The 24,292-nt window shown below is 40.2% G+C and overlaps 1 protein-coding gene across 1 annotated transcript; it reads left to right on the top strand.

The window, feature by feature from the left end:
- The first annotated feature begins 6,284 nt into the window (after nucleotides 1-6,284).
- vps41 (VPS41, HOPS complex subunit) lies at nucleotides 6,285-24,207 on the top strand. The gene is made up of 28 exons (XM_022767112.1): nucleotides 6,285-6,473; nucleotides 6,836-6,874; nucleotides 11,041-11,148; nucleotides 12,600-12,677; nucleotides 15,110-15,184; nucleotides 16,194-16,256; nucleotides 16,396-16,461; nucleotides 18,062-18,181; nucleotides 18,273-18,419; nucleotides 18,514-18,580; nucleotides 18,856-18,953; nucleotides 19,361-19,490; nucleotides 19,625-19,740; nucleotides 19,839-19,957; nucleotides 20,459-20,540; nucleotides 20,636-20,728; nucleotides 20,833-20,960; nucleotides 21,179-21,323; nucleotides 21,416-21,457; nucleotides 21,549-21,599; nucleotides 21,694-21,831; nucleotides 21,931-21,985; nucleotides 22,065-22,205; nucleotides 22,326-22,462; nucleotides 23,296-23,395; nucleotides 23,493-23,537; nucleotides 23,633-23,712; nucleotides 23,858-24,207. Exons 1-28 carry the CDS (start codon nucleotides 6,456-6,458, stop codon nucleotides 23,936-23,938), a joined length of 2,562 nt encoding a protein of 853 aa, XP_022622833.1. The 5' UTR covers nucleotides 6,285-6,455; the 3' UTR covers nucleotides 23,939-24,207.
- Nucleotides 24,208-24,292: the final 85 nt, after the last annotated feature.

Raw genomic sequence — 24,292 nt, 5'->3', positions numbered from 1 at the left:
CCCTCTGTCTCTTCCCCCTTGTGTCTTCTGACTGGAGAGCTTCTCAGACAGTGTTCACCCCACCTCAGGCTCTGAGACACAGACACGCAGCAGCAGGACTACGGCCCTCTACCTTATTTATGAATCAAGTCCAACCTAAATATGTCTCAGCAAAGGACAGGTGACCGGCACATATAGACACAGAGAGGAAAAAGGAGGGTGAGTCTTATCTTGCCCCTGCACCCATCAATAGCCCCCCCTTCTATCTGGGTGGTCGATAAGTTCCTGCCCAGAGGGGCCTTTTTAATGTGCTCATCATGGGAATCAGCCCACTTTGATATGACACATGATAATCTATGAAAATGTTAATCAATAGAAATAGTTTAAGCTGTCGTTAAAATCGTGAGCCGGCTGGTCAATACTCATATCCCTGGTAACAATGTCACTAGTCATCAGGGCTTCATTTGTGGAGCACTTAAATGTGGGACACTGCGCATCAATGCACCTCTCTGCCCGCCGAGGTAAACACATTTTCCCCTCTGTCTGAGCCTGGCCACACTCTGCATGCATTTGGGTCCACCCCCACCTCCTACCTCCTCTCCTTTGAGTTGCTTGATAGGTCCACTGGAGGGCAAAATTAATACCTAATTGAATCTTGCAGTCATCAAAATAATCAATAGTTTTTTATTATTTATTCTTCACAGTCTGTTGACTGTTTGAAAGCTCAGAGGGACAGCAGAAAGCACAGGCAGCCCTGAAATTTCTACCGTTTCACAATGTAATTTTCACTGGGGCATGAGAGTTTGCAAGACCTATAAAAAATGAGAGCAGTGGTTTTTGTTAGGAGGTGGGGGAAAAAAATAAAGGAAAAATGGGAATCTTTGCCCCAGCAGCTATGATGAAAAATAGAATAAACAAGCTACTGACACTTCAGAGAAGGGCAGGGTCCTTTCTGTCCATCCCTCCATCTTTTTCCCTTTCCCCTTTTCTCCTTATTTCATCATATCAGGAGTGTGGCGGTACCTCTCTAATGCTGGCATTTCTCTTCCTGACAGACTCCAAACAAGTGCTGGGAATGAGATCAGAGCTCTAATCTTCCTCTGGCCTCTGAGGCTCGAGGATAAGGGGGCAACACATCTCTCACCATCTTACGCAGCTGTTAATTACTTCATTTCAAAACAGCTAGCTTTGCCTATTTGCAACCATGCCACCAAACTGGGTGTGTTTATTAATTTAAACTCATGGAGTAATGTAATTACACTTAATGGGATAACTGTAATCTTATTGTAAAAATCCGTAATAAAACGGGATATTTCAAAAATTAACATAAGAAATTAGATTACTGTTTCTAAGCAGTGGCTGTGAAACGGATTAGCTTCATTTTTTAAAGTAGACCTCAGACCCCTGATTAAAGCAATAATGTGAGTTTGTGAATATGTGTGTGTGTGTGTGTGTGTGTGTGTGTGTGTGTGTGTGTGTGTGTGTGTGTGTGTGTGTGTGTATGTGTGTATGTGTGTGTGTAAGAGGGTTGGCAGGAGCGGACATGAGGGAGAAGGTTTGTCTCGTTTCTTCTAAGTTCGCTCAGTCTGGCCACAGCTCTCAAGAACAGGTTGCAGAAACAAGAAAAAGCACTTGATCCCCCCCCCGGCCTCCCGTTCACCAAAAAACCCCAGTGGCCAGAGAATCTGTGGTTAGCAAAGAGTCCCGAGTGTCATCAGATATCCATGCTAATAGCTGGTGGTCTTACCCGTGCCGTCCCAGTGTGAGGGTGAGGGATTTCAGCATGTGACCGACACACTCCACCCCAACACTTTAAGACTCCTATGGTTAATGAACAGAGAAAAACATAATCAGTATTCATCATAATTGCGATAACACTGTTTCATCTCATTTGCAATGATCCATGGTATTTATAGCAGAATTTAACATGGATTGCCCAAAAGGTTGGTACAACAAGAGAATTCAGTATAGCTGTGACAAATTCTCATGGGATTGCAGTTAGTAGTAGTGATGTGTGTGATAAGTTGATTAAACTATTTGATGTTGCTAACCTTGCTAGTTGCCACCAGAAATACCCGTTAAACTAATTATTAATATTTTATTCATGTACAACGATGGTTAACTGTTGTGTCTGAGATGTTATGCAGCCACCCGCCACTAGACGGAGCTGCAGCCCCCGTCTCCGGAATTTGTAAACCAATAAGGTGGGGGACAAGATAACATCTCGTAAACCCAGCGTAGTTTGGCAGTATTTTGATCTAGAAAATAAATGGTTGTATGGTTGCATGTACGCTGTGTCAGAATAAACTGGCATATAATCACTCGACCGGAGAAATGCGTAACCACATTCAGCGCAGGGAAGAAGGCTGCTGCCGCTAGCACAGTTAACATTAGCCATACTCAGCAAAACAATATGATATTGTTTACCCGCAGATACTGTGATGCTGTGAAAGATAACGCAGTTCATCACAGGAAGATATGCTCTGCTCAACTTTGTTTTCTTACTTTTACACTTGTCAACTAATCTAAATTTAAATTCCCATTTAACTGACAGGGAAATTAGGAACATCCCTAGTTAGTATACAAAAGAATTACTCTGTACTTCCCTGTTTTGTACTAACAGGAAATTATATTTTACATGCACCAACCTGTGTAAGTTAAACTGTGACTTTGAAATGCCAAAAAAACCTCAAAGATAAAGCAACATGTTTTTCTCCAAAGATATAATGTATTCTTTTGTTTTCCTTTTCGCATTGCTCTGCAGGAGAACATTGCTCAACAGTCCATTTAAAAATAAAGCTGTTTTGAAGTCTTTTTAACTACCCTTAAATTCCTCACTTCCACAGGAAACACACTATATATTTAAAACCTGCTTAGAATAAGAATGTAGATTGGAATTTGGATATAGTTTCTCTATAATGTACTGGTAATTTGTCCTGGGCGTTTTGCTGCCTTGTACAAACTGCATGCAGGGACAGGCCTCATCACAGATGTAACCCTAAAACATTATATCATTGGCAAAACATGTTTCCTCGTGGTTACATGATTTTATGAGAAAACAAATGTATTCCAAGTACGACACAGATCATCTCTTGTCTGCACTCACGCTATGACTGCTTTATTTTAAATCCATTATCAAGTGACCTAGAGCCTAAAACACAAATAAATTCATACTGTCATTAGCTCCTAGGTTTTTCTGCTGGTACATAATGAGTTAATGAGTAATGCAAGGACATTTGTACTGACAAATAGTAAAGGCTGGTATCTGCCATTAGAAAATTGTTTCCATTGCTACCATAAACAAAAATAAAACTAGTCTCCATTAATTTCACTCTTCTGTTCAGTTTTCCAGCTACAAAGAAGGCTACCTGAGCTTTGTATGTAAGGAATGTTTTGCAAAGATAATGGCTGTGAGCATAAGTAGCTTAGAATTTGACAAACATCCTGGTATTTCATTAAAAAAAAAAAAAAAAAAAAAATCAAGATTTGACCAAAAAAAAGACTCACTAAAAAAAAAACTAAACTAAAACTAAAAAACTGAATACTGAACTATAAATTTTAGTGTTAATGTTAAAGGCCAACAATAACCAATAATGTTGAAGCACTCATTTTGCATAATTGTATCTGAATTACTCTATTGTATTGGGTAAATATCCCAAGACCTTTATGTCTAATGTGGTATGGTAGATGATGATTTGTCTCCCCCTTAGGGTTATTAACTAAACTGTTCCTCTCTCACATAGTAAATGGATCCTCGTGTTCTTCAGTGACAATTTCAAGAAAACACCATTAGGCATTCAAATGTCGAGTGCTATTAATATTTTCTATGATTAACTCATAAAAAATGCAGTAGGTTTTTATTATTTTATCTGTAAAATTACAAGCTTATCTACTTCCTCTGTGTACTCTCTCGAAATAACAGTGGTAAAAGTAGTGAAGATTTGAGGTGATTTTTTTTTTTTTCATACTCATTAATATGATCAACAGTTATCTCACTCTACTCCACTAAAGCTAAAATGCTCCCCAGTGCATGGTCGGTGGGTCAGTGAAGGCTGAGGGCTATCAAAGCAGTGTATTAAAAGGAGCTCTTTGAAGCTTGTAAACCACGGTGCCCAGCAGGTCCACAACAGATAGACGCCTCTGATTGGTCAGGTGTGTGTGTTTTTTTGCTAGATCGATCCACGGAGCTGACATTCTGGAGCATCAAAGCTTTCAGCACACTAATCTGACTCCTCCTATGAGGGCAAGGGTTGTTTTTATTATTTTCCTTTTTTTTTCTATGAAATGCTTATTCCTCAGTGGGACTCCTGCATGCTTATGATATGAGAGTGAGCAAACCATATGTTTTAAAGGTTTGGAAGGGGATGAAAACATATTAAAATCAAGCTTGGACACTATTTATCAACAAATAAATAATGCAAAACTATAGAGAGAGATGGGCAGAGCAGCAGAGAATCACAGGGCCATTCATTGGGCATACCATTGGCAGAAGAGGAGTGACACCACAGAGATTCACACACCACTGCTCCTCAAAGTCAGTTTCCCCTCACACTGTCTCTGGAGACCTGTGCCACATACACACTCATGAAAGGTGTGAAAATCTGATTTCCCAAAAAGGATCGGTAATTCTCTGTGAGGGTGGAAGCCACAATCAATAAATCATTGCTAAGTAGATTGTAAAGAAAAAAAATTATTCCCCTTTGGTATCAGTGCATTAGGATTCTCCTGAGGATGGATGAGGCAAGATGGGGGTGTGAGACAATCTCAATAAAGAAGAGGCAAATCATACCTTTGGCATTCATCTGGACTCTGGCAAGCAGCTGTCAGCAGAGCAAGGAAGGACAGGGAGAGTTGACTAATATCTGAGGGATTGATTTAGCCACAATGTTCAGGAATGTCTGAAAATAAAAAAAATAAAAAGACTTGATTTTAGTGTTAAGGTTTTGATCTCTCACCCTGACATAATAACCAATTTTAAATCTTTCATTTTATCAGTGAATGCAGAGGTATCTTGTTTATTAAGGAACGCTCAGGTGGCTGCGACAGCCATTCAGTGGTGGAAAATAAGTACATTTGTTCAAATACTGTGCTATATAATTTTAATATAAAGGTTGCATTTTATGCTACTTTATACTCCTTTACATATTTTACTTTTAAGCCACTACATGTCTCTGACAGCTATACAAATCATTTATGCAGATTTTACATACAGAACCTGATCAGCTTAAAAATGTGTTGCACTGTCAAAGTGAGCTCCACTTTGACCTGCTGGTGTGCATCAATATAATCCAATAATATAAAATGTATAAATATATAACACTCTCAAAGAGGGTGTTCTGCATACAAGCTAATAATACTTATAAGGACCTTGAATACAGGAGTTTTATTTGCTGAGTTTTATATTGTGGTACTACTACTGGTACTGTTGTAACTGGCTGGGGAGGAGCAGCTTTCAACTACTTTAGTCGCATATTGCTGGGTAGTTAATTGTAAATGTAAATGTTATTCATGCATTCAAGCTTATTGCACGTTTTGTATGTAAAATATTAATAAACAAAGTAAACAGTAACTGCAGCGGAACTGTAGCTGATAAATGTAATGTGGTGACATAAAAAATACCATATCACTAAATGAAATTTAGTGTAGAAGAAGTAGCCTACCAAAAAATGAAAATACTGAAGTAGTACATCAAGAACCTCAAAAGTATTTCAAAAACTGTACTTGTCAGAATGTATTTAACCTAGTTACTTTCTACTTTCTACTGTTTTCCACCACAGTAGCTTAAAGGATCTGAATACTTCCTCCTTCACTGCAGCCATTAACTGTTTTATCCACCTAGGGAAAGTTTGAAGGATAGTCTGGCATTAATTAATTGTATTTGGCACCTGTTCAAATTGTTGCAGTCGATATAAAAAAAAACCTCTGTAAAGACATGATTTGTGGTTTAGAGTATACCTAGCTGTACTTGTCGCAGTTAAAGACTTTATTAGGGTAAGACATTAACTTTTATCCCAGAGAAAAGAAACGGGCAAACTGTTACGTGTAACTTGCTAGCTTAACCGTCTCAAACACGAACGTTAATGAAAAAAATGACTCTAGAAAAGTCTAAACTGAAGCAAAAGCCAGCTTTGAAGGCGTAAGAACTGTAGGGAAATAAAAATACAAAGGTGGAAAATACATTTTTAGCTCTCACCTGCCCTTAATTGACACCATACCTCACCTCTCGATAGTTGGCGTCGTCTCTCTGTCGGGCAGACTGCAATACCCACAATGCCTCCCGGTTTTAATTCAGTCATGTGATTTAACTTATGACAGGGAGCAGGCTTCGACAACAAACATCGTATATTGTATTGTGGATGTTTTTGACATGAAGCAAACTTAAATGCGATAATGCCGGAGCTTTAACATGTATTTTCTAAACAGGCATTGACATATTATAACCATTCTGTCGGGATTTAACGCTATCTAATATAACAATGGCGGAAGTGGAAGAGGTAAGCACTGCATGCTAACGTTAGGTGGCTAACTGTGGATGTTTTCTGCATCAAATAAATAAGAAAGATGACCTGTGAATTTTGTCAACTGTCTTTTTGTTTGATTTACCCTCTTATCAAAACCGTCTCATGATTTCTATAGCGTGGGAGGCAGAGGTTTGTGAAAATATTATAGCTGTACAACGATATGATGTCTGTATTCTCTAAAGAAATATGGAGCTATGCCTCATCTTCATCATTTAAATTAAATTCAAATGCACCAACCTCTAAATGTCCCACAATTGTAATCTTTGCTGTGTTACATTGTTAATAATCCCTGTTGTTAGATTGTTGAAATTCATTCAAAATGTGTCTTCATTCAGGGCAGAAAATCAAGTGAGGAATTCACAGATGAGTCTGAGGTAAGAAACTCAACCATTATTAATTTGTGCTACCATTTCTTTGTCTTGCAAAAAGACAGTGAGAAAAACTTTATTTGGAGTCAAAGGAGCTAGGGAAAAAAATTACACCCAAAAATGTCATGCAGTTGCACCAGTATGTCAATGTAAAAATGCATCAACAGCAACATATTCTCAATGTCAGGGGGTGTGAATGGTTCTGTGAATAGTTCTGTCAAGCATGGGTGATGTTTGAACCCAAATAAAGCTCACTGCCTCCTGAAAGGACTGTAATACATAGCCAGCCTTTATCAACCCAGCTTGATCCCGTAAGGATCTTTGTCAAGTTTGAGAGGTGTCAAACACTCATGAATTACAGATAGCTCTCCAGATCCATCAATATTATGGCCGAGCTTCGGCATGTTACAGTACACCGGTGCTTCTGAGAACCACAAGTAGGCTAAATAAAATATAGCTTTACACATCAGCCTGGCAGGAAGGGGAGTTTGTCTTGATAGGAAGCAGAGAATAGAATGAAATATCAGGGACAGGCAGCAGCGGCCGCTTGTACCTCTCCGAAGAAAACAGTTAAGAGTGAGCAAAACGAAAAGAGGAAAATTCCAGGCTTGTAAATAGAAAGAGCTTCTACATCCTGTTTTTTGTCTTTGCACACTGTGTTCAGTATTGTAGAACACACAACACTCACAGGGAAACAAGCACCGGGGATTGTGGGATTGCGTGTCTCCTCCAAGTGGCTGCAAGCAGATGGTTATTTAAGAATAGTCCAATATACTGTAGTTTGCTTGGTGTCTAATACTGCTGCTGCTGTTACCTGGTTCACAGCAGCCTTTCTAGATGAAGGCAGTGAGGGCCTCTGTGTACTACACTCTGCTACTCACAGAAGAAATGAGCAGCATAATAATTTGTCAAAATTATGGATCTTGAAAGTTGGAGGCAGGCTCTTCACTACCTTTGCAATTTGTCCAGACTAGTCTGATTTGTAATGACATAGTACGGTAATAAACTCAGTTGTGAGTGTTTCTGCTTGGTCTTGTTTTGATGCCTGATCTCTGAACCATTTACGTAGGAATGGGTTTCATCTTAACTTTGGAGTACAGTGGATGAAACCTAGCAGCAGATGACACATAATAATACTACAGTAACATACCTATTACACTTCTTCTTCCTCACTTTCGCATTGAAACAAAATAAGCAGAGTTACTTCAGAAATTCATATTGGAGAGTCAGGAAGGAAGTACCTGACCATTAACTTGAATCCTAATCTGAGAAGTCAGATTACATTTTTCACAATATTTACAAAATGCTCAATCCCAGCTTCATTTAAAGAGGGAAGGTTTCCATTTTTAACCCTGGTTGTCTGAGAATGTAACCAAATTGTGTCGTCGTATTATATTTGCTTTGATATAACAGCTGTGCTACCAGAGAGCACGTGTAGTTCAAGGGTTTGAGCCAGAAAAACAAGCTGAGGTGGCTGAAGAAGTGGATTCATTCAATTCATGTCCTTCTGTTTAGCCTTAATGTACTTTTCTAAAGAATTCCTAAGTTCATGTTTCCTGTGTATTTGAGGAATGTTATTCTACATGTGGACATGAGGAATGGTTCAAGCCATTGTATCTCAATTTCCAATAAAAATGGCTATAACACAAAGGCCAGCTCAGTAGCTGACAAAACAAAGGGAAAGTTATAATAGATTTAGTCTCAAAATATGCTTTTATCTAATAACTGTGATCATAATAAGCACATAAAGGTGGGTGGAAAGTTAAAGGAAGAAATGTCCTCTGGGTCTCAGTAATGTGTTGGTCCACCGCAAGTGTCCAAAACAGCCCAAATGCTCTCATGTGAAGACCCTACAAGTCTCTGCAACTCTACTGGAGTCATGAACACCATTCTTTTGAAAGATATTCCCTCCTTTGGTGCTTTGATGATGGTGGTGGAGGGCGCTGTCTAAGACATTTATCTAAAATCTCCCATAAGTGTTCAGTTTGGTTTAGATCAAAAAGCCATAGCATGCATTTTACATCATTTTCACACTTATCAAACAATTCAGTCACCAGCTGCGTCATGTATCTGCTGCTGTTTGTCGACTCCTTTTATTCAGATTTTTACTTTAATTTGTCCCCCATCCTGTCACCCATGGGTGGCAGGATGATACATTTCTCATCCTACATGTAAGTTTGTGACTAGTGTGGTGTTCAGTGTGTATTTGAAAGCCAGAATGTAGATAAAAAGACTTGGTTCAGCTTGTTTTTATCTTAACTGCCAATAGGCAAAGGATATGGCAAAGATGGTTACAACACAAGGGCCAGCTCAGTAGTTGACAAAACAAAGAAGCAACTTACAAGAGATGGCAAAAGTTTGAAAATGGGTAGTTTCTCCCTCGGGATGAAGTTTGCCTTTGTTGTTTGATACGCCTTTGAAACCCGTGACAAATGCCCTCGCATCAGAAATCTCACAACCAGAATACACAGGAAATAGCCTAGATATGGCGTTGTTGAGTGGGAAAGGATTGTTTTTGAAAATAACATTTTTTCCACGCTATTGTCCCCCACCTCTAACCCAGTAGCACATAATGGCAGACAATGTTTTGAGTTGATGCACCCTCTGGGCAGCCACAGACTGTGCAGCATTGGTTATAAACTGAATTATGAGTAATATTCAGGCTGTGACTGGCCGCAAACGTTTGCTCACGCTGGAAAGTGTAACACTGTAGAATACCTTAAGTTTGTTTTATGAAAAGACCAAATTCATGTATTTCACTGGGGATGAATGGTCTCATGAAAAAAATCAAAATTACTTTATGCTGCATTTCACGCAAGGTGATGGAAATCTGTCTTTGTGCATATATCTCCTGGTACACACATTCAAGACATATGAATCTTCTTTGAAGAGGTCAGAATACATGTAGGATTGTTCTTGCTGCAGTGATGGTGACAGTGTGAATGTATTAGCTGCATATTAGTTATTGATGATCAATGGAAAATTAATTGGCAACAATTTCCATAACTGTTTAATCATTTTAGTCATTTTTCGAGCCAAAATGTCACATGTTCTCAAGTGTGAGGATTTATTGCTTTTCTTTGTCCTGTCTGATACTGTACTAGATCATTTTAAGCTCCTGATTGGGAGAAATCAAAACATTAATCAACTATGTAAATAATAGTTTCAGCCCTAAATTGATGTTTTATCTTGTCCAAGTAAATAAAGATGAATGTTTGTTCATCTGCTGTTGTTGTTGCTATTGCATTGCAATGATATGATAGTGGTATGTTATGGTTATACAAAATTATTTTGCCAAATATCTAATGTAGTTAAAAAACGATATGCATTGTCTAATTTTTTTGTTATACACACGTGACGGGTTTTGTCTGATGTACAGAGGAACACAATTCATTACATCGAACATCAAGTCAATTTAAACCATTTAATGTGATTTTGCATATAATAATACATTTTAATTTAATAGATTTTGAAAACTATGCTTGACATTCTTATGTTCTGATGTTGATTTTTAACCATTTTCCCCTACCTTACAAATACGTTTATTTTCAAGTGTGATGGAGTTAAAGGTCCCCTGTGGAGTTTTCTTGTCGTTAACATTCGCTGTTTCTCGCCAAACATATTGTGTGTATCCTTAAATGTGCTGAAGACGATTCCTTCCTCATAAAACATTTGCACAGCTGATTTTTTTTTGAAGTATTTAAAATGATAAATGATTTAAATCCATGTTTACTAGCTAGCTCTTCTTCATTACCGCCACCAGCAGCCGGACGGTGGAATAGTGTGAAACCGATGACTGGAATGTAAATTGCAGAGCCTGCGCCCTCGTGCGTCCCACATGCAAACCAAACAAAAGAGGGACGCACATGTAAAAACATTGCTCTGTAGCGCCACCAGTGGCCAGAAACTCCACAGGATACCTTTAAGTTGAGTTATATTGAAAGCATACGAAGTCATGTCACCTCCATCACAGAGCACTGGGTTTAAATGACTTGAGGTGGACATTTTTTGTCTCTTTCAGTTTACTGCATGAAGGGTTTTGTCAGGGGCTTTCAGAAAGCATTGTGAGCTGTAGCATTTGTGAGGGGGGGGACACCGTGTTGTTGTAATGAATACCTTTTAAGAAAATGATATGGTGAGAGCCCATCTTAGGAGTCTACTTTCTCAACCAGGAGGAGGACAGCGAGGAGGAGCCCAAGCTGAAGTATGAGAGGCTCTCCAATGGGGTGACCGAAATCCTCCAGAAGGATGCAGCCAGCTGTATGACCGTTCATGACAAGGTAGAGGTTATAATCCACCACCCACAAGGACATTTCAGTTTCAAGTCCAGCCATGTCAAGTAGAGATTTCTCATTGTTTATGTACACATTTGAGAGATGTCCTCTTCAAAGTTGGTTTTCGTCCCCTCTGTTGAATCTGTAAAGGCAGGCCATTCTTTTCTCACCTTCCCCTGCTTTTCCACTCAGGGAGGTACATCAGGAGACACCAGGCACCATTGTCTTCTCCTCTTTTTATTCCCACTGTTGAATGCTGATATTTTTAAGAGGGCCACTCTCAGCAAGATGGTTAATCGTCGTGGCACCGGCAGCACACATGCACGCCTGAGCAGAGCAAAAGTCATACCCAGTCATGTCTCCTCACCTGATGTTTTATTAACCACTATTGATTTTCATTTATTTATTTTTACTTTGAGGATTCGCCCCCCCCCTTTATTTTATAACCTCAAAAACAGCAGCCGTGCCACAGTGAGAGACATTGTTTTTGCTGAAATTCTAAATTTGATCTGACTGTCTTTCTTCCTGGGATTTCTGTGCTTGTGTACCTTCTGCCATCCGGCTCCCTGTGTGGTCACACCAGCCCCCACCGCCCTCCCAGGCAAACTCCCACAACCTTAAAGCCACCGGCAGCACATATTGCCTTATGTTGCCTCATATTTTAAGTGTCTGAATCGGAATTTCATTTGAACAATTCCATTCTGATAAATCCCTTTAAAAGTCGCTCCGCCTCACAAGGTTGAACCCTTTATTTATTTATTTTTGGTTATTTTATTTGGGGAGATTGCAGGGGCTCTGTCTGACATGCTCAGCTGTGCCTGTAAATATAAGCATTTCATTATAGACTGCACTGAAGCATGGTGGGCTCGCCGCACATCCACATGCTGGTCTAGAAGGGAGGGGGATTAGGAGGAGGGCATGGAGCAGGGGCTGGGGTGGAAGAACACACACTTAATCTAATGCCAAAAGCCCCCAGTTTCTATAATTTTTTTGTCCCCGTGGACTCATGTACACACACACACACACACACACACGTACACACACGCACGCACGCACACATTTGCACGCACCTCTGCTGAAGCACAAAACACAGAAACCAGTTGCTGCTCAGTAGAAATAATAGCTCTGTGCTGGGCAGGGAGGTGATTGGGTTGCATGGGGAGCATGGGAAGAAGTCAGATGTACAGTGCATTTATTATGCTTAAGCATTTTAATTTGAGAAAAAAAAATGCCATTTCACACTGCCTGCTTTAATAAATAGGGCTTTTCCACCCCCTGCAATTTCACAGTTTTGCCTCCAAGCCCACCCAATCCCCACTCTGCCCATGTCGCTCCAGCTCCAGGAAATATTTTTTTATCCTCTTCCACAGCCTTCATCAGCACAAGATTTTTCCAAAATCTTGAATTGGTTTCAAGTGTCTTCTAGTTTAATTTACATTGCATTTATCCCTTTTCAGTTTCTTGCCCTAGGTACCCATTTTGGAAAGGTCTACCTGCTGGACATCCAAGGAAATGTAACTCAGAAGTTTGAAATTGTGAGTACATTAATATTCTTTAGGTAATAATAATAGAATTCTTCACGCTTTGTGGTTCATGTCTTTTTAGCCGTGCTAACATCATAGCTCTGTGGTTGGGCCACCATTTTGGTCCAGACTGAAATTTCTCAACAACTATTGACTGAAGTGTTGCTACAGACATTCATGGTCCCTACAGGATGAATTGCAATTACTTTGGTGATCCCTGAACTTTTCATCTAGCGCCATCATCAGGTCAAAATTTGAACTTGTCCAATAGTTTGGCTTATAACCAAAACTATTGACATTCTCATCTGCAAACATTTCGTTGACGCTAATTTGCCAACACACTCAATTAAAATGGTGAACATGGTTAACATTATATAACAACAATAACAATGATATATTCAACATCAACATGTTAGCATTGTCATTGAGAGCATGGTACCCTGGTAGATGTAGTGGAAAACTTCACAGACAGAGAGCATCATTAGGCTGTGAGCACCCTGAGGTGCTTTTACACTGGTAACTTGTACAGTCTGTGGTGTGGCCCCTCAGATATCAAAGCATGTAACTCATCATTTTTAATAAGACAGTAAGCAGCTGCAACTTGAAACATAATGTTGTCCCAGCTGATATGTTCCCAGATGGCCTCGTGGTTCATGAGTACTCTGTTGTGATGAGCCAGTGATATGTGAGAAGTCTACATATTTATATTTTAAAGTTAAGGCGACCTAACTTTAACTTACTTTTTTTCCTCTACAGTAGCATTAGCATTTATTTCAAAGCACTGCTGGTCGCAAAGCTGCTAGCATGGTATGCTAGGATACCTTCATTCCAATCATTTTGTTCTGTCCTAAATAGTAAAGACAAATCCTGCAGTTCTTTACCTGCAGTTGTCTTTTATTGTTTCTCTGTGTGTTATCCTACCAGAGGGATTATAACCCTTCTTGTATTATTGTTTTCGATCTCCACAGTGCAATCCTTGCAGCTCAAACATCAGCTGCTGTAATACAGTGTATTGTATCTTACTAAGCCAGTTTCTCAATATAAATTTCTCCTTGTAACTTCTACAATCTTGCCTGAAGCAGGCCTGTATCCCTTGATTGCCACGGCCATTATTATTAATAGTCCTTGAGTTATCAAATTGTTCTCAAAACGGTGCAGAAGTCTCAGATATAACTTGTAGAGGTCAGACAGACAGGGCCATAGCCAGGAGTACAGAAATGCTGAGGTCAAGTCTCAGCAACACACCACATGCGGGTAGCAAGAAAAAAGATTCTTAACATTTTTCATGTTTGATTTATTCATTGACGTGTTTAATTCAAGAACTGAAGGTCTCGACACTGTCAGGGATACGATTATGGGTACTGAATCTGAATTGAATTTTTTTGCTGGGTTAAAAGAACATAAACATACTGGCTGATTATAAAATCCCCAACACATGTACGTTTTTAACTATAGAATGTAAACTGTCCCCTCAGTTGCTAAAACCTCAGTGCAGACAGAATAATATGGTTTAAATCCCAAAAGGATGCAAGAGGACACATTTTGGGTTTTCACATTGGACCCTGAAAGAAAATCTCACACACGCAATGCATGTGTTGGATGTATCGCCAGAAAAGATCTTGCATATCTGATTCAGTGGCTCTATTTTACTTTGCCCATACATTTCTGCTCACCTGATCTGGAGGGAATGAGTTCTGAACAGTAATTTAATTTAATTTAAAAAAAAAGTCATAAGAAAAAAGAAAAGATTCAGTAATCACGGCTGATTTGGCTGGCTCAAAGGAGCAGTTTTACATTACTTTACCTGCGCTCGTGCTTCAGACTGTAGTGTTCCTGCTGAGCACATTGATTCAAGTGCTCACCTAAGGACCCCGCTGCCAGTTATCAGTCGTTGCCTGAAAGAAACAAATAGAAGAGACACCGCTGAGTTCTGGCTGATGGATTTGTGACGTAGTTTCATAATGAACCATTCAGAATTCAGTGAAAAGCACATTTAATATGCTGTACAAAATACCCAGGTGAACCTAATGCACTGGAGGAAATGTAAATATATGATAAGCGCAAAACTTTTCCTCCTTTAGTGTACACAGAGGCACAGTCGACCCTTCGGGGATGTTTTTAAGTAACATTTCCTGTAATTTATGCCATTTGGTTGATCCTTTTATCTAAAGAGCCCTATAGTCTCATGCATGTCTAAAATTTAAAAGCATCAGGAGTGAAGGGACCCTTAACCTTCTGAGTATTAATGCCATGCTCTATGCATTGACACATATGGGACCATGCATCCATTACATACTCAAATTTTTTCACTTCAATTTTTTCTGTTTTGCTTTTTCTGGTATTTCACTTAGCGGGGGTAAAATGTCAGCCAGCAACATTTGGCCAGCCACAAAGATATTCTCCCGCCTCTAAAAAAAAGATGCCATGATATTGTGTCTCCGCAGAGTTCAGTGAAGATCAACCAGATCAGTCTGGATGAAAGTGGAGAGCATGTGGGCATCTGCTCCGAGGATGGGAAGGTGAGATCTCTCTGCTCATCACCGCTGGTTACTGATCCTTGGGCCCGCAGCGAAGAATCACCAATCAGTGTTTTTCATCTTCCATAATTCGTCCTCAGATTCAAATAAAACTCATCTTATCAGTGTTAAACCTTATGCTAATGATGTGGAACTTGAGGTATTTGGTAGTGAATTTTTAGAAGGCACTTCTCTCACTGTCAGAGCATTAACCTGGAGTTTTATCTCTACCATATCTACACATAAACCCATATTTTTTTCCATGATGTGCGAATTTATAAAAAGCTCGTACCAATTTTGAAGAGTAGGGGAAAGGATTGCACTCAGATCCGTTGAGCTGTCAGTCAGCCATCAGCCGTCTATGGATACCCTCTCCATGTTCTCCACCTTGCTGTTATCTTGTCTCTTCTCATCATTACCACCATCCTTCATGGATTTCGCAGTCAAGATATGCTCTCTGATATCACCCCCCCCCCCACACACACACACACACACACACACGCACACATTTCTAGTACTTTGGTGGCAAAAACAAGATCTTGTCGCACAAAAAGTGGAGCAGACAATTAAAATCAATGCTACAGCAATTGTTTGCCCTCAACCAATTCAGTTGGCTGTTAATCCTTTGAAATCTAACTTAATCCTTAATCACTGGTGCGGCTAAAAAAAAAAAGATAGCATCAGAGTTTTATATTATTCCCATACTTAAAAAAATCTCTTCTTTTTGGGGCCTCAGATAAAGGAAAAGGGGGTGTCGTGTACTCTAATGGTACATTGGAGGTTGCTGTGGTCAAGTCGAAGATTAGGACCCCTGTTTCTAAACCCTGCAGGGTTCAAAGAATCAAGTTGTCCACTAATTGGTGACCCAGTGGAGAAGTAGGGAGCCAATCAAAGTCTTTTCTGACCACAATTCTCCCCGCTGGCCTTAGATAGTTGCAGAGACAGCAATTAAAGGAGACATTTTGAGTTATTCACCTTTGCTTGCCATTTCGCTGTCTCATCTCTGTTTCAGGTTCAAGTGTTCGGCCTCTACACAAGAGAGGGCTTCCATGAGAACTTTGACTGTCCCATCAAAGTAAGTTGCCAAAACCAAAGTGTTTTAGCGTGTATCTATGGGTATTACCTGAATATAACATTTAAAAAAAATTCAGATTTCTCTCTTCTAAACAGTCAAACCTTATGGTCTCATCTGTCCCCTGTCCATTGTTTCATAGGTGGTAGCGTTGCACCCGCAATTCACCAAATCGAACTACAAACAGTTTGTCACTGGGGGCAACAAGGTAGGTTTTAGAAGTACTCTGTACCTGTGCAGTCCCTATGTACAGTTTCTTGCCATTTCTAGGCATTTCCTGCCACAATGATTCATCCTGATTGTGTCCGGGTGAAGCCGAATCCCGCGAACCTTCTCACTTTGGCTCGGCTGAAGGCGATGTACAGGCCTTTGTCTGGTGTGAAAGGCTCTTACTTTTCTGTCTCTTTGCTGGAGTGCTCTCGGGAGAGCTGCCCATTTTCACAAAGTGCTGTTCGCTCAACAGTGTTTGAAAGGCAATACTTCACAAGCACAGCAAATAGATGTCATTATCAAGAGGGTACATAGTCTTAGGATTTCCGGGCGCATACAGTGATCTCTTTCCTGAACGCTGTTTCTGGTAGGTATGTCACTACGGGAAGGTGAAAACTGTTTTAGACGTTAGATTTGTCTCTTTTGCCTTCGGGAAGTGAAACCAACCACGTATTACCACATGCCAATTACACTACTATAAACTGCACTGATGTAGCATCATTGCGCAGCCATCCATAAATAAAGTATACTGACATTTATACAACAGGGGTGAGGAAAAACAACTTTTTTATGAAACCCCATTGTTAGTGTTACTTTGCCATTTTCTTTCAATTGCCGCTGATTCCTCTCAGTTCCAAGTTGTGAAGGCCTCCACAAGGTGCCTGTGATGAAAATCAATAAGCCTCAACGGGAGCCACGTCCTGTCACAGGAAATTCAATTTTGTCTCCACAGTTCTTTTGTCATATCATCTCTTTGTAGAGCAAACTGTTTATTAACATAGCCCAACTGCTGAATTAAAGAGCCTATACAACCTTCTCTCGGCCTCCGTGGTAATATTATGTGCTTTTTTTGGGCGGGTTTCTTTGTATCAGTTTATTTTGTAAGGACAGTAACAATGCAGGGAATGTGAATGGAAGGCTTTGTCCTCTCCACCATGTACAGCACAAGGCCTGAACATTAAACTGCGATTGATTAAGTAGATCTGAGGCCACCTCAATGCCACATTGCAATGAGATAAAAAAAAAAAACAGACTTCACACAACACTCAGTTGTCTGACTGAGCTGAAGACGGTACACATAGCATGTTTAAATACTTATTTCTGTATTTTACGCCGCCCACAGTCACTAAATAAATGGTGTGTATCCTAAAGAAGCCGTAACCATTAGGATTAAAATGAGAGGGATGTATGAAATCATTCGTGACGTCAACCATGTGAATCTTTAAAATGACTTCCTCCACCACTGAATGCGACGCTAATGTGAAGCGTTCTCACTCAGATGGAGTCTAATGAGCGATCTATCTTTATTGTCTTTGTGCTGAAATGCTCTGAAGTGGAATTAAGATCTGGATATAAGGATTAAAATCAGGTTTTACTTCATTATTTACGAGAAAGTTCCCCACAGTTTTAAGTTAAATCTATAAGGGCTGCTTCACCCTTTTATCAGACGCAGCTCCCGACTGCATGTTCCTGTGTAATGTGCTGTTCATCTACTGCCCTCTGTAGGCGGTACGGAACAACTGCACTCCTCAGTTGCTGCTGACTCGAGATGAGCACAGTGTTGTATTAAATACTGTCCTGATTCCTTTTCCTTTTAGCTTCTTCTGTATGAAAAAAACTGGTTGAATCGCTGGAAGACGTCTGTTCTTCATGAAGGCGAGGGCTCCATCACTAATATCAAGTGGAGAGCTAATCTCATCGCCTGGGCAAACAACGTGGTGAGTGCTCTGTCACACACTCTTAAAAACATAAACATAAAAAGTACAATACAGAATCTTAAAATGTTTTGTCTCTGTCGGTTTCTCTCAGGGAGTTAAAATCTATGACATCAGCACCAAACAGCGGATTACCAATGTGCTGCGGGACAACGTCAGTCTGAGGCCTGATATGTACCCATGTAGCCTGTGTTGGAAAGACAACGCCACCCTCATTGTTGGCTGGGGTACTTCCATCAAGGTTTGTTTTTTTTTGTTTTTCTGTTTTAACTCACCAGTCATCGCAGGCACCAGCTCCTGCAGTTTGTCGGAGTCATTTTCTCATTTCTCCTCAGATTTGTGTCGTGAAAGAGCGAAATCCTACTGAGATGAGAGATCTGCCCAGCCGCTATGTGGAAATAAGTATAAAGTGCACTTCACATTATGAGAAACTGTGTAACAATAATCTTCATTTGTAGAGCACTTCTCTAAACAGAAGTGCTTCATTCAATTCATCAATTTCTTAGTTCCTACAAAGCTGATCATTTGAAGATATGTGACAAATATATAGAATATCATGATTTTAGCCTTTTGTCACCACTCCTGTCTTGTAAATTGATTAAATCCACTGTAACATGATGGATAACGTATTTGATTCTCTTCTGTCTGGTTTCTCTTCCTGTGTCTCTTCCAATCAGCGTCTGCGTTTGAGACTGAGTTTTTCATCAGCGGCCTGGCACCACTGGCGGATCAGCTGGTCACCTTGTTCTTCGTGAAGGAGAACTCTGATCACATGGTAACGATACTCCTTTTACATGCACACTCTAATTGTGTAAATCCAGTGATGTGTTTATTACTGAGGTCGCAGTTAAAGCTGGTGTTGTACTGGACTACGTTATTACTGAAAGGCATTTTGTCACAACTTTTAGTCCGTACAACACCATCACCAGCTGTGACCTCAGTGTGAAATCATGTGATTCAATTAACACCTCTATGACGGCATCAACCAAAACCTGGAAATCATAAAAGTTGATTTGCGGACAGAACAGCTGTCTTACATTGCATAAGACTGCACAGATGAACCTAACAAAGTGGAATATGACTTTTTACTGATTGTGTGTGTGTGTGTGTGTGTGTGTGTGTGTGTGTGTGTGTGTGTGTGTGTGTGTGTGTGTGTGTGTGTGTTTGTGTTTGTGCGTGCAGGACGAGGAGTTTCGTGCACGGCCTCGTCTCGACATCATCCAGCCTCTCGCCGAGAGCTGTGAGGAAATCTCCTCCGACGCGCTGACCGTGCGCAACTTCCAGGACAACGAGTGCAGAGACTATCGGCTCGGTGAGACTGTAAAAACCGCCCCGAGACAAATGTCACGCAGCCTTTTACTGCGCTCTGATTTCATTATGCACCGGCTGTCAAATGTCAGCTGTAATGCGCAGTACGCGGAGGCATAAATGTATTTTCATTAACAGAGCATGCAGAGGGAGAGTCGCTCTTCTACATCATCAGTCCCAAAGACGTTGTTGTGGCCAAGGAGCGAGACCAAGATGACCATATTGATTGGCTGCTTGAAAAGAAGAAATATGAGGTTTGCGTTGGTGAATTTTATGAATGTTGCAAAAAGGTTACAGTCTATAATGTCAATGTTTAATGTTGTGTCCTATTACTGTGGTTGAACTGTGACAGGAGGCACTGATGGCTGCAGAGATCAGCTTCAAAAACATTAAGAGACACGACGTTCAGAAAATCGGGATGTCTTACATCAATCATTTAGTGGAGAAAGGAGACTATGACAGCGCTGCGAGGTAGGCTTTGCATGTTCTCCATATGGACTGTAAGTTGTGAGGTTTGTGGGAGATCTATATATATAAGCAGAATATTTAATTCTTATCATTATTTAAAATGGCAGAAAGAAGGAATACCCTTAAACATAGTCCAAATGTATTTTCTCTAAAATTGCTGAGCAGTTAATATGAGATTTTAAGTTCCTCAAATACAGATCCGAGTTAGGAAAATTTTTCCATTTATAGGGTGATGGACTAAACTATACTGTATGACAAAAATAAACTCTTAACTCAGTGTCCACCTGCTAACTTTTTCCAGAGCTTAAAGCAGCGAGTGAACCTTGAGCTGTTTTTTCCAAGGTCAAAAGAGAACTTTTACTTTGAAAGACCAAATCCTTTTTTACTGTGCCTCCATGTTTAACATTTACATTGCTGATGAACTGACGTGACTATACAGCAACAAGACCGTCCACCGCTAAAAGTCACCTGCTTGGTTCATGTGTTTTGTTTTTTTCAATGCAGGAAGTGTCAAAAGGTTCTTGGGAAAAACATGGAACTATGGGAAAATGAAGTCTACAGGTTTAAAACCATTGGACAGCTGAAGGTAAGTTAAGAGCTCTTTATTACAGTCAACATGGTGATGAATTGATTATGAAATGTGATGTCTCTTATCAATATTGAACCTCCTTCCATCTTCAGGCCATCAGTCAGTATCTACCCAGAGGAGATCTGCGTCTCAGACCAGCCATCTATGAGATGATCCTGCATGAATTCCTCAGAACTGATTATGAGGTACTATGTCCTCCACTGCTCTCATCGCCTTGTGACAAATCCGGCATAAATGAATTATTTGATAAACGTCAGCTTAACTCTCCGTCCTGTGTCTCCACTAAAAGGGTTTTGCCACGCTGATCCGGGAATGGCCTGGAGAGCTTTACAACAACATGGCCATCGTTCAGGCCGTCACGGATCACCTGAAGAGGGATCCCACTAACAGCACCTTGCTCACCACACTGGCTGAACTGTGAGTCAACACATTTATTGAGAGCAACACAAAATGACAGTTTTTAATTATTATAACTAAATGAAAAACAGTTTGGAGCAATGCTGTATAAACTGTATGTTTGCAATGATGCTGAGGGGGTTTCTGGGGTTGACTTGGCGTGAAAATACCTGCTGGTAGAAGAAATTGACACTAAATCATCTACATTTATATAGTAGTAACTAGTCGGACTTTTGCAGGTACACCTACGACCAGAGGTACGACAGAGCCTTAGAAATCTACCTGAGACTGAGGCACAAAGACGTTTACCAGCTGATCCACAAACACAACCTGTTCTCATCCATAGAGGACAAGATCGTGCTTCTCATGGACTTTGATAAAGAGGTAAAAGACGAATCGCAGACAGATGAGGACGTGTTGAGTTTGAATATTTTCATTGTCACGTTTTACATTTTTAAAAATCCTTCTGAATTTAGAAAGCTGTTGACATGCTCCTCGACAATGAAGACAAGATATCAGTAAGTGAACCTCGCACCCATCGGTCTTTTTTTCCGGAACATTGCGAAATACACGATCCACTGAATGTTTTTCCCTTCACTCGGCTAACAGACAGACAGGGTGGTCGAAGAACTCGCAGACAGGCCCGAGCTTCTGCATGTGGTGAGTCGAGATGCAGATAACTTCAGATACAATCACGTTAAGTTTGTAACTTTAATTCAAAACTAATTTCAAGGTGTTTTTTTCCCCTCCACAGTATCTCCATAAATTATTCAAGCGAGACCACCACAAAGGCCAAAAGTACCATGAGAGGCAGATCGGCCTGTATGCCGAGTATGATCGACCGAATCTCTTACCGTTCCTGAGAGACAGCACACACTGCCCACTTGAAAAGGTACAATCCCACATGTCGTCCTACTGGACAATCCACATTTCCAGAAGCTACAACACATGAATTATGTTTTCTCCTCTTTTCTGTCCTTCTCCATCTCAGGCTCTTGAGATTTGTCAGCAGAGGAACTTTGTGGAGGAGACCGTCTTCCTGCTCAGTGAGTGTTACAATAATGTTTGTTTCCCTACTTTATTTGAGATGCTTTGAAGGATGCTAATCTGACATGTTGCTCCCAGGCAGGATGGGGAACTGCAGACGAGCTCTGCAGATGATCATGGAGGAGCTGGAGGACGTGGACAAAGCCATAGAGTTCGCTAAAGAGCAGGACGATGCAGAACTGTGGGAGGACCTCATCTCTTACTCCATTGACAAACCACGTATGATACAGTTTCCTATTGACTCAGTTCTAATCATTTGTTTGACTTTCTTCCTTCGTCATTTTCTCACTTTCCCCTAATATCTCTTTGTTTTCCGTCGCTCTGCTATCGTCTCTCCAGCATTCATCACTGGCCTCCTTAATAACATCGGTACACATGTGGATCCCATCCTGCTCATCCATCGCATAAAGGAGGGCATGGAGATCCCAAACCTCAGAGATTCACTTGTGAAAATCCTTCAAGACTACAATCTACAGGTGAGACATGTTTCCCCTCCATTAGCTCACATTGTGTTTCACTTGCAATCTTTATGGTGCAGAAATAAAATCAGTATTTGTCTATGGAGGGTTGCATTAATACTTTCTCTGTCAACAAAAGAGCAGCCTCCAGTGTCTAATGGAAAGACAGCACTGATGCAAGAGACAAAGCGCCTAGGTGACATAATACTACTATGAAATCCACAGAAGTAATAATATGTATCATCAACAATAAAATTTTTATTAATAGAAAGTTAGAAGATTAGATTAGTAGTGCTACATTGCATCACTTTAGTTTTATGATAAGCACTGAGTTTTAAAAAATCTTATAACCTCAGTAGCTCCATTTAGAAGAAGAATTTATCACTTCAGCTATGATTAGGGTGATTTTAGAGGAGAAATATTAAAGCCCTCACAGACGTTTTAAGACATATAAAAATACTCTGCTTGGAATAATGATTTGTGTCTGAGATGGGTTTTTTTCCATAAAAAAGTTCAATGACTTTGTTAAAAAAAATTTAACGGTTAGTAACTCTACTCCTTCTCCCTGATTGAAAAGTTCAGACTATGAATATGTAAATATTCTTCATTTTAAAAGTTGTGTTCACTGAAACGTCCGTTCTCAGTCTATTTGTCCCCAAAGTTTCAAGTTTCCACATCACACTTTGCATACTGGGCCGCGAGTGACTTCCAAACTAGTAATGTCACCAACTTCTGCTCGTTATGGTCGCATTTTAAACTCAGATTGAAGATGAGCAGAGAGAAAATTTAGAAACTAGTGTCAAACTGTGTTGATTTGTTTATTGACCAGCTTTTGTTTTCTCGTTTCCAAGATTCTCTTGAGGGAAGGATGTAAGAAGATCCTGGTGGCCGACTCTCTCTCCCTGCTGCAGAAGATGCACCGTACACAGATGAGAGGAGTCAGGGTCGATGGTGGGTGCACTTTTCTGGCGTTCATGCAGTAGCAGTGGACATTAAATCCCTTTTACACTGAACTTTTTAAAACTGTTGTTGTTGGTTTTCTTTTCAGAGGAGAACATTTGTGAGTCATGTCATGCTACAATATTACCATCAGGTAGGTCCTTTATGTCGCTGTGTGCAAGTATTTTATTGTCGTGCTGCATTTAAAAGCTATTTGTTTCTTATTTATGCTTCACACCTGTGTTTAAGACATGGCCAAACCTTTCGGAGTGGTGGTCTTTCACTGCAGACACATGTTTCACAAAGAATGTTTACCATCTCCAGGAACAGTGAGTAACTGCGTGTAGTCTGTGTCACTCGTGCTGTTTCATTTTGTTTCTACATGAATCATATCCACCCATCACACGTTTCCTCAGGCACTATTCTATTTCATCTGTGAGGATCAAACACAGCGTTTTCCTCTCCCCGTTTCAGATTCATGGGGTCCAGTTCTGTAACATCTGCAGTGCGAAGAGGCGAGGGCCCGGAAGTGGAATACTTGAGATGAAAAAGTAACGAGGATTTATGCGCTCACAATGTTATTATTGATGCTTTTATCTTCCCCCTGTTGCTCTCCCTTTACTGTCAGTGCATTGATCAATAAATATCACTTTCCCTCAGTCGCTGAACTGTACACTTGCAAAAATGCAAAACATTTATATCGGATTTTCTCTGTATATTTAAATCCAACAACTGTAAAGTGCTGCACTTGTTCTGCTTGCCACTAATGTGATTTGGTGATGAAAAGTTTGCAACGTCTGAGAAATAAAATAAAATAAAAACTGCCTGGTTTGTGTCTGGTAATTATTTATGTCTTCCCCATAACTCGGTTTAAGTCAATACTGTGAAGTCAAGATGTGTGAGGAGAAT

Source organism: Seriola dumerili, unplaced genomic scaffold (assembly GCF_002260705.1).
Source record: "Seriola dumerili isolate Sdu_G_001 unplaced genomic scaffold, Sdu_1.0 BDQW01001124.1, whole genome shotgun sequence".
Lineage (NCBI taxonomy): Eukaryota > Metazoa > Chordata > Actinopteri > Carangiformes > Carangidae > Seriola > Seriola dumerili.
Note: the sequence above shows the minus strand (reverse complement) of the source record. Positions and strands in the feature narration are given on the sequence as shown.